The 14,021-nt window shown below is 44.4% G+C and overlaps 1 protein-coding gene across 1 annotated transcript; it reads left to right on the forward strand.

Moving 5' to 3' along the window:
* Window positions 1–549: 549 nt before the first annotated feature.
* On the forward strand, window positions 550–3,543 carry GP9 (glycoprotein IX platelet). The gene is made up of 2 exons (XM_068201478.1): window positions 550–702; window positions 2,021–3,543. The coding sequence occupies exons 1-2, from the start codon at window positions 568–570 to the stop codon at window positions 2,633–2,635; spliced, it is 750 nt and encodes a 249-aa protein (XP_068057579.1). The 5' UTR covers window positions 550–567; the 3' UTR covers window positions 2,636–3,543.
* The last annotated feature ends 10,478 nt before the right edge of the window (window positions 3,544–14,021 follow it).

A 14,021-nucleotide genomic window follows, 5' to 3' on the forward strand; every position in this document is an offset into this window, starting at 1 on the left:
CAGCCAAATACACACAGATATTTCAGAAACTTTCCTTCCACTAGTTGGAGTTATCATTTTTGAACACAGGTGACCCAAGTTAAATACTATATTTTGGGTGACTTCAACACAATTTCATCTATTTCAATTCAATGGCATTAATAGTCCCTTTCTCTGTTCCTGTCTTTCTCTATCCCTTAATTATGTCACCTGACTATTATGGTTATTTTGATGTTATGGTGTGCTTTTATAAGTTTTACTGAAATGGTGAGGAGGCAGATAGTAAACAAACCTGGCTGACCAATACAGAAAAACTCAATTTCACAGGCTAACTTCATCTCCCTCATCTGCTGGGGCTTGTGTGTCTCAGCAGCTCAGGCCCAAACTAACTTTTATACATGGAAATTTTCTGGAGATAAAAAACCCCACAAATTTCAGATGAGTTTTTCCAGATACTGTCAGATGCAATAGGAAAAATTAATTAGGAACAAACCAAAAATCCCAAAGCATTTCCTCTTGTCTGCAGCAAGCACAAGACCCACCCCAAGCACTTTATGCCACGGCACAACCATAAATAGCAGCTCTGGGATGCTGCCCCATCCTGAGAGGAAAAAGTTCATCTGCCACAGTTCCTGGGGGACTCTGAGCACTCAGCCTGCCCTGCCATCCACATTCCAGCACTTCTGCAGGCACAGGGAAAGGGATCAAGAGGGGCCAAACAGGGTAAGTGTCAGCCAGGCACGTCCCCAGCTCTCCCTTCTGCATTTCTGCCACAGTTCTTGTTTCTGTTTGAGTTTGGGTTTCTTGCTGTTTCTATATTTAATCAGAAGAGATGTCTTTTCCATAAATATCACTTAACTTCTTTTAGCCAGCTGTCATAGTCTGTCCTTCTAAGATGTTTACTTTGGGGAAAAGAGCTCTGGTAGATTTCTTGAAAAACCAGGGATGAGTATCTGGGTTCAGAGCAAAGATACTCAGAATAACCAATCCTAGATTTCAGTTTATCTTAATGGCTGCAATAGGCTTTAAGGATGAACAAAACAAAATGTAGTGTATGTACCAATGTTAAAAATTGGTTAATGAACCATCCAAGCAAAAAAAAAAAAAAATGGGGGTGGGGGAGGTGGGTGTAAGCACAATGTAGAAGGTAAATTATGACTATCAAGAGCAGAGTTCAGTCTGGGCAGTTATAGAAGAAAATGTGGAAAAGAAAATAAGCAACAGGTGGCACAGGACACAAAGAGGAACAACAGAGTATTTGTCAACTCACTGACAAATACACAGGAGATGGTTAAGATGAGTATTTCAGCTTCAGAAAGAAAGAAGATTTTCAGACATGTACAATTATTCTATTCCTTAAGCTTCATTTTGAAAACTGGTTTAAACACACAATTTCAACACTAGCTCTATGAAGATATGGAAGCAGAATAGAAACCTTTCCCTAAAACTAAACTGGTTTTTCCCGTCATCTCCTGGTGACATTCTGCCCCAGAATTTTGATCAATAATATCTTTTGTACAATTATGAAGGGAAAACAATGAACCAGAGAGGGAAGGGAAGAAGTGTGCTCTGTCTTCAGTGTTTATGCTGAAGCTGGGGAGAGTGGTTCTGTGGGACATACAGAAAGCTAAAGATTTGTCATGGTAGAGACGGAGACAATACAAGGCAACACACGCCATTTCCAGAAGGCTTCAAACCCTGGTTTTATTCGAGCATGCATGCTTTTTCTACATTCTTCCAAAGCACATAAGTTTACTCATTGGTCACCAGGGGCAAGCCAAGTGCTTATTGGAATAGGCAGTTGCAGGTTTCTCTTATTTATCCTTCTTGCTTTCTTGGTTTCTATGTCAACGACTTTGGTAGAAAATTCTTTCAGGGGTAAACATGGATCCTCTTATCAAACTTCTCTCTGGCTCACAGAAGACGCTGTAAAACCTCTTCCACAAAGATTTTATTCCAGAAACCTAAACCTGGGGGAGAAATAACTGCTGTGGCTCTGCTCTCAGAACATGGTACTAAACCTCACTTCTTGTTTGTGCAGCTGCCGATGGCGCTGCTGGCCGTGCTGGGCTGTGCCCTGCTGCTCCCCACGGTGCTGGGTGAGGATTGTCCATCGCCGTGCAGCTGCTGGTCCCTGGGGGAGCCCTGGGGGACAGGGGTGGACTGCAGCTCGCGGGGGCTGCGCGCCCTGCCCGCCCTGCCCCGCCTGACCCGCAGCCTGCACCTGCACAACAACAGCCTGGCCTCCATCCCTGCCGGAGCCCTGGACAGCCTGGGCCACCTGCAGGAGCTGCAGCTCTGGGACAACCCCTGGCACTGTGACTGTCACATCCTGTACCTGAAGCTCTGGCTGCAGGATTTCTCCGTGCCCGCGCTCACCCGGCTCAGGTGCGCCAGCCCCTCTCCGCTGAGGATGAAAGCCCTGGGGCAGCTGACTGGGAATGATCTGGGCATTTGTACCAGGCTTCTCCCAACCAAGTGTCTCCAGTTCTTCTGGCGAGACCTCATTTTAATTGCTGGGGCAATAATTACCCTCCTTTTAGTGGCGTGGGCTCTGAAGTTCTCCAAAAAGCTGGTCTGCCAGCTCAGCCTCGGGAGGCGGCTCAGGCTCAGGAGGCTGAGGAGGAACATCCCCAAAACCCACAAGGTACTGTGAGCTCTTCCCTGCCACCAGCCTGGCAGAAACGCCAAACTCCTCCACAACAAAATAGCAAAAGCACTGGTACCACTGGTTTGAATAGCCAATGCTAAAAAAGCCCAAAGTCTGGGTCCTCAGGCAAGTTGGATTTAATTTTTGTCCAAAAAGAAGCTTGGTGAGGCTTGGACAGGCAAGTTTCACCCTGCTGCTATCTGCTCATATGAAGAGCAGTTTCCACATTTTTAAAATCATTTTCCCACTGGATTCTCAGCTCTTACAGAAATAATATTTACACCCCTACACTTTTTACTATATGGAGATGAACACCAATGATATTATTTTAACAACTCTTTTCTCACTCAGGCTCTGTGAGTTTACAGCCCATCAGCATCTCTCTGTGTCCCAGGGGACTTGGTAGGACCATTCCCATGTGCAGGAAAACTCAGCCCTCTCTTCCTCAGATTCAGGAGCTTCCTGCCACCAAAAGCACCCAGATTATACAGACCAGACACTGAATGGATCCCTGATTGAAAACAGTTAAAGATGGACTGGTAATGACAACATAATCAGCAAAATAATTTAAAATCTTATGGAATTACCTGGAGGGTGAAAAATAATAAAGCATTCTATGTGGAACTGAAATAATGGATGCTTATTGAACATTCATATTGACCAAAATTTGATCTCTTTCACGATTCTAAACATTTCTGATTAAATTTCTAGGATATTTTCAGAGCTTGTCCTCTGGAGATAATTTTAGAATATTTCCCCTGCACTGAGCTTTTCAAATTTTTAAAAAACAACCACCATTCTGTACGAATGCAGAATATTACAGAAGAAATGCACTCTGCCATCTCTCATGGAATTTCCTACATGATGTTTCTTGTTTCCCCAAAATGAAATAAATCATTCAGACTAAAAGCTTATCACTCTCTTCTGTGCCTATAAACTAGATATGCATAGAATAGTGAACTGCTTTACTACATGGCTTCAACACTACAAATATATTAAAAATGGGCAATTAGTGAACATTTCTGCTTTCACCAACCAACACATCAAATAAGATGCACAAAATACAGGAAAAAAATTGAGAGAACTTTTCTGTCCTTATAAGAAGAAAGAGGAGGGAATCTCTTCCATGGCAGCAGTTCACATTCTACCAAAACAGCCTTGTATATATAACTTTTCATCCATTTGGGTTTTATCTGGAAAAAAAAACCTCTCTGCAAAGGGGACAGCTAGAACTAACTGAGGGCTCAAAAGCAACGCTCAGTGTTTATCTGGCAAGGCCACTGTGTCATGCTTTAGCCACACACTCCATCACACTGCATAACTAAAACCACAGCTGCTAATAACGTGCGAAGGCAGGAAAATACATCAGCTATCAAAATGAAACACACAGGCAGCACTCCCAAAATGGGTTTGGAGCACCCCAGAAACTGCCACTGCATCCAGCCTGCAAGGGGCAAACTGGTGGATGTATCTGCTTGCACAATTTGGGAACACAGATGTGACTGCTGGGATGATAATAAATAAAATAAAATAAAATAAAATAAAATAAAATAAAATAAAATAAAATATGAGGTTTGCATCCACAGTGGGCAGGAGAAGTCATCAGAGTCAGCATTACTGATCAAAACCTCACGGTAGCATACAGAGAAGGTTTGTGTGAACAGGAATTTGTGTCAACAGCAATTCTGTTTAGACTGAAACTCAGGTAAGGTGAGGAACATTTGCAGGTTTCATTTATTAAATAGCATGGTATGTGAATCACCTTTTTGCCTATAAATTCCTGTATTTTGTTAACACTGGAGCAAACAGCATTGCTCAAGAATAATGACTTCTGTTCAGCTTCCTGCTTGCCTTCTGCCAGGCTTTAGTTAGCGTTTATTCCAGGTGTGAGCTCATGCACCGGAGCAGTTTGCAAGGCTCCATCATCACAAAACACTGCTCTCCTTTGTGCTACAGGGCCACCATCCTGACAGAACATGATTATTATTATCATTAATATGATTGTTAATGTGCTAACAGCCAGCTCTGGAGCTACCTGGAACACAGGCAGCTCATTCCCTAAGAACCATGCTGCCTCAGCTCAGAGCAGGCTGAATAAACCAGCCCAGCTCTGCCCAATGGAATAAACCAGCCCAATTCTGTTCAATGGAATAAACCAGCCCAGCTCTGCCCAATGGAATAAACCAGCCCAATTCTGTTCAATGGAATAAACCAGCCCAGCTCTGTTCAATGGAATAAACCAGCCCAGCTCTGCCCAATGGAATAAACCAGCTCTGCCCAATGGAATAAACCAGCCCGGCTCTGCCCAATGGAATAAACCAGCCCAGCTCTGTTCAATGGAATAAACCAGCCCAGCTCTGCCCAATGGAATAAACCAGCCCAGATCTGCCCAGTGAAATAAAAGTGCCTCTGCCTTGTGGAGTCCAGCTGTCTGGCTTTGCAGCACTGATGTCGCTGCTCTGGGTGCAGCCGCTCTGGGGCTGACTGCTGAAATCAGCTACAAATACTCTTTTCTGCACCAGAACTGAAAGAGTTGAAGCTCTTCTGCTCATTTATAAGACAGATGGATTTCCAAATCCAGAAAGGGAGCAGCAGCACGATTGTCCCTGGGCAGCAGCTGCTGGGGCCACTGGAGCTCCTGGGAAAGCACAGCAGGAGCAGGGGAGCCTGAGGAGGAGCTGCCCAAAAGGTGCCAAGGGTGGAGCTGAGCAAGTGGGGAAAACTGTGGCACTTGATATGCCTGCTTTTTAATATATTTTTAATTTTTATTTTATTTTTGTTTTTAATGGAAAATACCTTCCTCCTGCCTGCACAGGGCAGTGGCAACTGCCAGCAGCTCCAGTCCAAGTGCCACTGCCAGGGAGGGCTGGGCACCTGGACAGTGTAGGAAATGACATGGCTTGGGGAATGGAGCCAGCTTGAGCCCTCCTGCCCTGGCAGGAGCATCTGCTTGCAACAGAGGAGCAAAAGTGCATGCCTGTGATGTACGTTATTTTAGAAGAGATGCTTATTCAGAGTAAAATTGCAATATTTTCACTAAAACGTACCTACCAGTGGTGTGGAGTCACTGAATTTGCATGATTTCTGCCCGGTCCTGTGTTCCGAGGATGTTGGTATTTTAAGAACATACATTTCTCATGTGTTTCAGCTCCTGCAGGTGAAGGTTAAATGATGAATGAGATCTAAGTGTACTTGACAGCTTTTTCTTTTCCCCCACCAAGTAAAGAGGAAGAAATCTGAAAACAGCTTTTTATTTCAGCTTTGAGAATCAGCCCAGCCTTTCCCAGGAGCTCTGGGCAGCTCCATGAGGTGGATATGTGGCATTTTTCTGTTCTGACAGTCTTCTCTTATTTGTAAGTGAGTGTAGGAAGTAGATTTGAGTTTACACATCTCCATGGGCTCACACTCATATCTAACCTGAGAGGATTTTGACTGTAAACCTGTCCTAAGGTTTGCTCAGCAACCTAGGTAAAATCTATTCACACTAAATTCATACTAGAAACTAAGCACAGCTTTGCTCTTAGGAACAAAATACATTGCAAAGTTAACCAGCTTGTTCTGTATTTATCATTTGGTTAAGTGGCTGTGCATTTAAGGATTCAGATTTAGTACTCCCTTTCAAAGAATTTAACTACACAGAAAATAAGTAATACAAAGTAAAATATTTCTTTCTGTTCAGTTAAGCCCCAGCTAAGTCATAAGAGATATGTCACATAATGACAGTAATTTTCCATTTTATTTGCGCACCTTCTGCTTGCACTGACCAGATATGGAACTGCATTAAAAACTATTAGAATAACTCATCCAATAAAAAGAGAAAAACTCACCCTAGAAAAAGTTTCAAACAGCAGAAAACCAAGACTATTCCTAGCCTAATAAGACAAGAAAAAAATGGGGATTCCCTCAGGTGAACAGGAAATTTCTTCTATTTTAGAACTAGTAAACACAAACTGTAAGAACTAAACACTAATTCAATGTACAAAACACATGTCGAATGCAGTGAAACAGGCTCTTGGCTGTTTGTGCTGCCACTATTGTATTCTAAAATAATTAGCCAATACACATTCATTCTCATGCTGGTTTATGTTTAAATGGACTGTTTGGGGAATTATTAAAATAGAGTTTGAGGCTTCACAAAACTGCTGCTCTTCGTGGATTCTTAAGGCCCACACACTTGCATGTTATGATTTATACCTGAATTACAGGATTTTAGTTTCACTGCCAACAGATGAAATATTAACAATTCCTACCTAATGACTCCTTTGATGGTGCTAAGTTTACTGTAATGCTTAGCAATGCTAAGTTTATTTATTTTAATGCCTTTTCTCTCCACAGCATAAAAAAATTCCCAAAATGCTGTGGCTCTGTTGCTGGAACCCACGTAAATATTTTGCCGTTAGATTGACTCCAATGAAATTCAGATTACACTCAATAATGGGTGTGTGACAACAAGCTGCTCCAGTTGCATAATGGCCACATAGCTGCTATTTATACTGAGCTCCTTCCCAGGGGCACTTGGCTCCTGATGTGGCCTCTCCAGTGCCTTCCCCAGCAGCACTTCCCAATGTTCATCCCAGTGATGTCACAGCTACTGCCTGACCTGGCATCTTCATTTAGGCAAAAGAAATGTTAGCATTTAGAATTTTGCTCAGATTTCATTTGGCTTGGCTTGTCTGACCAGCAAGCATCCAGTTCTCTAGTAATCCAGAGTTAATAAAAATGAATGGTGCTGTTCTGCATCAAGACATTCCTTGGGAAAAGTGGATTGAAACCTCTTCCCTCAGAATACTATTAAGGAATAGGGCTACAGAAATACAGAGCATTCATCTTAGTCCAAGGGGAAGAAATTCAAATGAAGCCCTTTCTTAAATGACCTTGATCTCTAGGGAAGGGAGTGTCAGCAGGGATAGATTGCAGCCTCCCTTTTCTCCTTGAATCATCTTTCTTGTCTCCTCTTTAGGGGTCAAAAGAGTTTTACCTCTTAACTAATAATTTGGTTTTTTGACAAGAATTCATAGATTGTCTCTTAGGGCCATGGAGAAGGAATCTGGAACCTGACACATCCAAATAAAATCGACCTCTGCAACCCTCTCCCATCAGCAGCAGCGCAAAGCAGAGGAAGGTCGTGGCAATGGCCACACCACCAAAGGTTGCCCTCGAAACAGCAGAGCATTTAGAAGAGAGGGTATTCTTGATTTCCCTGAGTTTGCAAGGACACTGCAAAACCCAGTAATTTAACGTTCAGGTGCACTTATCAAAAGCTGGATTATGGAAAAACAAAAACGAAACCAGCAGCAATTACAACCTGAAGGGACGGTGTGGCTGGGCAGTGCCCAGGCAGAAAGGGACCTGGGGGGAACTGGTCGACAGCCGGCTGAACATGAGCCAGCAGTGTGCCCTGGTGGCCAAGAAGGCCAATGGCTCCTGGCCTGGATCAGCAGGAGCAGGGAGATCATTCTGCCCCTGTGCTTGGCACTGGTGACGGCACACCTTGAGAGCTGTGTCCGGTTCTGGGCCCTCCGTTTGGGACGGACATTGACACACTCGAGCACATCCAGAGGAGGCAACGAGGCTGGTGAGGGGCCAGGAACACAAGCCCTGTGAGGAGCAGCTGAGGGAGCTGGCGGTGTCCAGCCTGGAGAAAAGGAGACTCAAGGGTGGCCTTATCACTCTACAACTTCCTGAAAGGTGGCTGTGCCCAGGTGGGGTTGGGCTCTTTCTCCAGGAACTGACAGAACCAGAGGACACAGCCTCAAGCTGCACCAAGGGAAATATAGGTTGGATGTCAGGAAAAGGTTTTTCACGGAAAGAGTGATAAAATACTGGCATGGCCTGCCCGGGGAGGTGGTGGAGTCACCGACCCTGGACGTGTTTATAAAACACTGGATGTGGCACGCGGTGCCATGATTTAGTTCAAGTACTGGGACATGGGTTGGACTCGATGATCTTGAAGGTTTCTTCCAACCTGGTCATTCTGTGAATTTTGTGTGAATTCTGTGAAAGGGGTAATGAAAGGACACAAACTGTGCACAGCAAAAACTCAGAGCTCCTGAAGGGATTCCTTTGCCTCCCATCAGTGCTTTGTCCGACCGCTCTGAAACTGGACCAACATTGGCACCTAGTGGCTGCTGAATTCAACAGGGACAGAAGTTCCCTGAAATCTGTCACTCTTTCCAAGTGATGGGCTGAGATTTTCTAAACAAGCTGCCAATTACTGCCAGCTCTTCCCAGAGTTTCCATACAAGTTTTCTGTCCTGAAGTGTCAGAAGATGCAAGATACAAATTGTTTTCAATTGGCAGAAACCTGGAGTCATTATAATTCTGGACACTGGGCAATACAATCTCCATTTGTTTTCTTCACTGTGATTAATCATTTTTAGACATGGAATTTTCTGCTACTACAACTCTCAAAGTCACAGCTCAATATTTATATTGAAACTTGACTGAGGTTTTATTCCTTCTGTTCTCCTAAAGTGATGATGAACTTTAATGTAAATTCAAATTCTACTAACAACTTTGTACTCAGACTTCATCCTATCAAAGCGTGATAAAACAAAAAAGGAAAAAAGTATATTAGGTAAAATAAAATAATTAAATCAAATCTCTTTGTGGGTCTTTTTTGCTACCATTCCCCAACCTAACTGATGTGCAGCATCATAATTTTTAAAGGCCCAAATATTTTTTTATCAAGTTGTTTTAAAACAATTTGAGCTCCCTCAGTAATCTGTACCAGGGAAAATTACCATCAAAAATTCCAACTATTGTGACAACATTGGGGATCCCAAACAGACACGAGGAGAATGAAAGCCCAGATTTTTGGATGTCTGATAAAAAGAATAAAGAACCAGCAGATGCTGCAAATATCCAGGTGTTTCTTTAGTGAGTCTTTAGCACTTTGTGCAGTATTTCATGGACATGCAGCCTCAAGCCAGCTGGTAAATCCCAGTTCATGCGCACCCTTCTGCTCTGTGGGACTGGCTGCACTGGAAACGCCAGGCAGGAATCCTGGGGGGTGCAAATGCTGCTAAAGGTACCCAAAAACTCCCTGACCCTGCACTCCTGAAGGTGCAGCTCCAACAAGGGGATGTAGGTCCCCAAGGAGCTCAGGGATACACAGGTACCCAAAACCAGGGAACTGGCTGTGAGGATTGGCCAAATAAACCGAGGGGTTTGGTCTCATCAGCCACTTTTTAGTGTGTGAGACTGATTTCCAGCTGGGTTTAAGAAATCAGTTCTGTAATTGGCATGGCTCTGGAGTGGTGTGTGTCCTCACACCCCGTGAGATAAAACCCCTGCAATGACTGCCTTTCATCCTCTACAGAGCGCAGACAAGGAGAAAAGGATGGGTGACTAAGATTGATAAAAGCCTGCAGAAGCCAAGCAGAGGAGGATTTGCACTTCATTCATTCAGAAGATGATTAAGCTGTGTATGTGAATATAGCATTTCAAACGACAAAGAGGCCAGTCTCCACAACTGAGTCATCTGAAAGGAACTGGAAACAGCTGAAGGTTTCTAACATTCAAAATGCCTAACTTGGAAAACTTCATGAATACAATTACAATGTTTTTGTTCTTCCCAGCTTGATCTGGAACTTGGCTGATAACAAAGGTGACACCCTCGCAGGGTGAGGAGCACCTCACATATGACAATGTCACAGACTTTGCTGAGCAGCTGCAGAACAGAAACCTTTTCACTGCTAGGAGTCACCACGAGGGAGACATTTCCTATTTTTCTCATAGCAAGGGTAGGCTCTGCAGGCTTAGGAGGAGTACTCAGTACAAATCCTTGGCTGGAGAAGTTTTGGAGACTGAATTCATCCCTGTTTATTTGTCAGTAACTTCCTTATAACTCAACAGTTCTGGTGCCACCTGTGCTACTACAGAAAAAGGACACCAGGCAGAGGCAAAATTTCTGCTAGAATAGGTCTAAGTGACATCACTTTCTGATATTCCAGGAGTCCTCCAAGTGCTGGGACCACGGCTGCTCAGGAGGACAAAGGGTTGAGGGTGGAGGAGAGCACAGGAGGAAAACCCTACTGTAACAAAGTGGGACTTCCCAATTAAGCCCAATTCTTACCATCACCCTAAAGAGCATCTCTGTCCATGTGCTGCTCCCCAATTCCTGCTCACACACAACACAAACATGGCAAAGAGAGGCTGCCAGCAGCAATTCCTGTACAGCAGGAATATCTGTTCACTGGTGGTGGGCTTCAAAACACCCATCCATTTGTGTCAGCACTTTGTGGGTTAAAAGCTCCACACCTCATCCACAGAGAGGACAAAATGTTGTCTCTCTGTAAACATAAACACTCAGGTACTCTCCTTAAGAAGGAAAGCTCTAAATATTAAAAATATTTTAAGATTGGTACAAGAGCAATTTGCTTTCAGAAACTCTAGAGTCACAGATTATGCATGATTTAATGTGCATGAGTAAGAATTTATGCATCATATCTATGAGGCTATGTCAGGTAATGCTGAGTGTGGGAACATGGTTTTATTACTTTTAAAAAAAACCCAACCAAAAAACACCAAATAAGTAGTTTTTTGCATATATTATATATATATTGTATATATGTATATATTACATTATATATATTTATTATAAAAGGTGATCTTTAAATATTTAACAAATAGCTCTCTTTAAAAAGAAATTATTATATATCACTACTTTTATTGTCTGAAAGAACTCAGTCCATTCCAGCTGACTCAGCTGTAAAATCAGCAGGCCATAAAATTATATCAAGAACTACAGATGCTTAAACATTCTCTCAACCAAAATGTAACCAGGGAAAGGCTGTCCCAGAAAAGGAGCATTACCACATCAAATGACATGCCCGCATTGTAAATACAAAATGTTGAAATTTGCTGGAAAATTTCTCTTGGAACACAGCATAAACAATGTGCCCACCAAGACATAACTCAAGTCATTTTGGTTTTCATGAACAATTTTGGTGATTGTTCTACATCTCCAGTGGGAATGAATGCTTGCTACTGCAGAGAATTCAGTAAATTCACTGTGTCCTCACAGAGTTTCTGAACTTTCATGGAACCCCTGCCCTTGGCTCCTTCTCCAGCGCTGCAGGAGAGCGGGGAACAGATTTAGGATCTCCCTTGTGTTTCTTCTGTTTCATCTGAAATCACTGTAGATGATTATTTAGATGGTCAGAACTTAATTCCTTTCCTTTTTAACTTCAAGTCTCCAGCAGCTGCTTTGAACCATAACCCAGCCCTACCCCCAAATCCAGTGTGGAAATTGCCAACAACCTTCCACCTACACCCAGGGCTCTGCAGCTCGGCTTGATGGAGGTAAAATTTCACTTCCCCTGTGGAACGGAGAACACAGGAAACTGTGACCAAGGCCAGTTTAGGGGGTTTTCTCACAGGTTTTAGTACTGTTTTCCAGGTACTGCTACAGTAGTACTAAGTAAGAGACTGCTACAGAGTGTATCTAGCACCCTCTACTTTTCTCTGATGAGCCACTCTCAAATACAGCCAGATAGAAATTGGAATTGACTCAAACCCATTTTGTTTTTCCTGTTTTACCTTTGCATGAAAGAGGCGTTAACCCAAATGGAGTCTGGGGATTAATCAAAGAAAACCAAATATTTTAATACTCAAACCACTACTCACAGCTTTCACAATGTGAGAGAGCTCATCACAGATCCCTCACATAAGCCTAACAATATAATGTGACAATTTATGGGTTTTGTTTGAGGAGTTCTTTATTTTAAAAGCAGTTAATGGCTCATGGTGACAAGCAGCAGCAATAATAGCTAATAGAAAAATGTTTGCAATGATCTCTAGCAAGGATAATGAAATAGCTGATTTTAAATTATCTTCACAGAAATAGCACCTTTAGTTTTCCATTAAAATGATGGGATACAATGAATTATAAATATTAAAGACTGACACCTCTAGCAATGCTTCCTCCTAACTAATCTAAGTGTTTTGCTCAGCTCTGAAAATATAATTAGCATGAAAGCATACACACAGTGATGTCTTATTATCTCTTTAACACCTTTTCTGTCCTGGCTGATCAATATCCAAGGATGCAGTGTCCTGCTTAATTCAGGGCTGCAGGAACAGAAAGCCTTTGGTCCAGCCTGACTGAGTACTCAAACCTCTGCTCTTGGCTGGAAGGCAGCCATGGATCACCAGAAAAATATATTCAGACCTGAAAAGAAATAATCATGAAGCCACCCCAAAATTGATTAAGTTCAGAGGCAATTCCAGCCAAGCTGGCTTGGTTGGCTGTGCCAGCTCAGAGAGATGGTCAGGTTGCCCTCCTCCTGCACAACTAACTACGGGACAATTTAACTCTCACTCTTTGCCATAAAACAGCTTCATTTCACAGTTTTATAACCTGAAACGATGAGGATGGAATTTAGCTGATCTTTGGTAAAAAGAACTGAATGACAAAATGTGCTCTGTCAATGTATTTAATTAGTCATCTTATTTTTATAAGCATCTTGATTTTCCACATAACCTAAAGGAGAGTACCTGTTAAAGAGCACTTTGCTCTGCAGATAACCCAGATAGCAGTTAAACAAGTAATTCCAGACTCTTGGGATATATTTACCTTAATACACAGAAGCAGTGTGTGATGTAGTAGTCACACACGTCCATGTGCATATGACAGACACGTAGCTGGATGTTAACAGCTCCAAAGCCGTCTCTCAGCAGCACAGGACCTCGCAAGGGTGAAAAACCATAGCCCTGAGCCTTGGCCTGTGCCTGTGGAAACAACACACCCCGCTCCGACCTGAAAGTGAAAAGCCAGTGAGGCAAGCCAGCTGCGCCTCCTGGAAGGCTGAGCGGCAACAGCACCTGTTTATTTCTGTAAAAGGAATACTCAAAACCAGCAGCACACAGCACAAAAATCTGTCACTGCGGCGAGGATGAGGACGAGCATCGGCATGTGCGGATCCTCCGCCCAGGCAGCGGCTAATGCCTCATCAGCACCACCGGAACCGCTCCCGCGTGTTGGCCCACGCAGGATGGCTTAGGGTGCTGGGACCGCCACACAGGGACCTGCGGCCGGAACGGGTGTGCCGGGGCAGCGACCGAGCCCTGCGCCGGGCCGGCACAGCCCGGCCGCGGGCGGTGCCGGGCGGAGCGGAGCGGAGCGGGCCGGGCAGGGGCGGGCCCGGAGCCGGGCGGAGCGGAGCGGAGCGGGCCCGGAGCGGAGCGGGCCGGGCAGGGGCGGGCCCGGAGCCGGGCGGAGCGGAGCGGAGCGGGCAGGGGCGGGCCCGGAGCCGGGCGGAGCGGGACGGGCCGGGCAGGGGCGGGCCCGGAGCGGAGCGGGCCGGGCAGGGGCGGGCCCGGAGCCGGGCGGAGCGGGGCGGGGCGGGCAGGGGCGGGCCCGGAGCCGGGCGGAGCGGAGCGGAGCGGG

The sequence above is a fragment of the Anomalospiza imberbis genome, chromosome 11 (genome assembly GCF_031753505.1).
Source record: "Anomalospiza imberbis isolate Cuckoo-Finch-1a 21T00152 chromosome 11, ASM3175350v1, whole genome shotgun sequence".
Lineage (NCBI taxonomy): Eukaryota > Metazoa > Chordata > Aves > Passeriformes > Viduidae > Anomalospiza > Anomalospiza imberbis.

Coding starts and splice junctions, on each gene's coding strand:
- GP9 (XM_068201478.1), top strand. CDS start 568: ATGCTGCCCCATCCTGAGAGGAAAAAGTTCATCTGCCACAGTTCCTGG. Junction 703..2,020: donor ATCAAGAGGGGCCAAACAGG/GTAAGTGTCAGC, acceptor TTGTTTGTGCAG/CTGCCGATGGCGCTGCTGGC.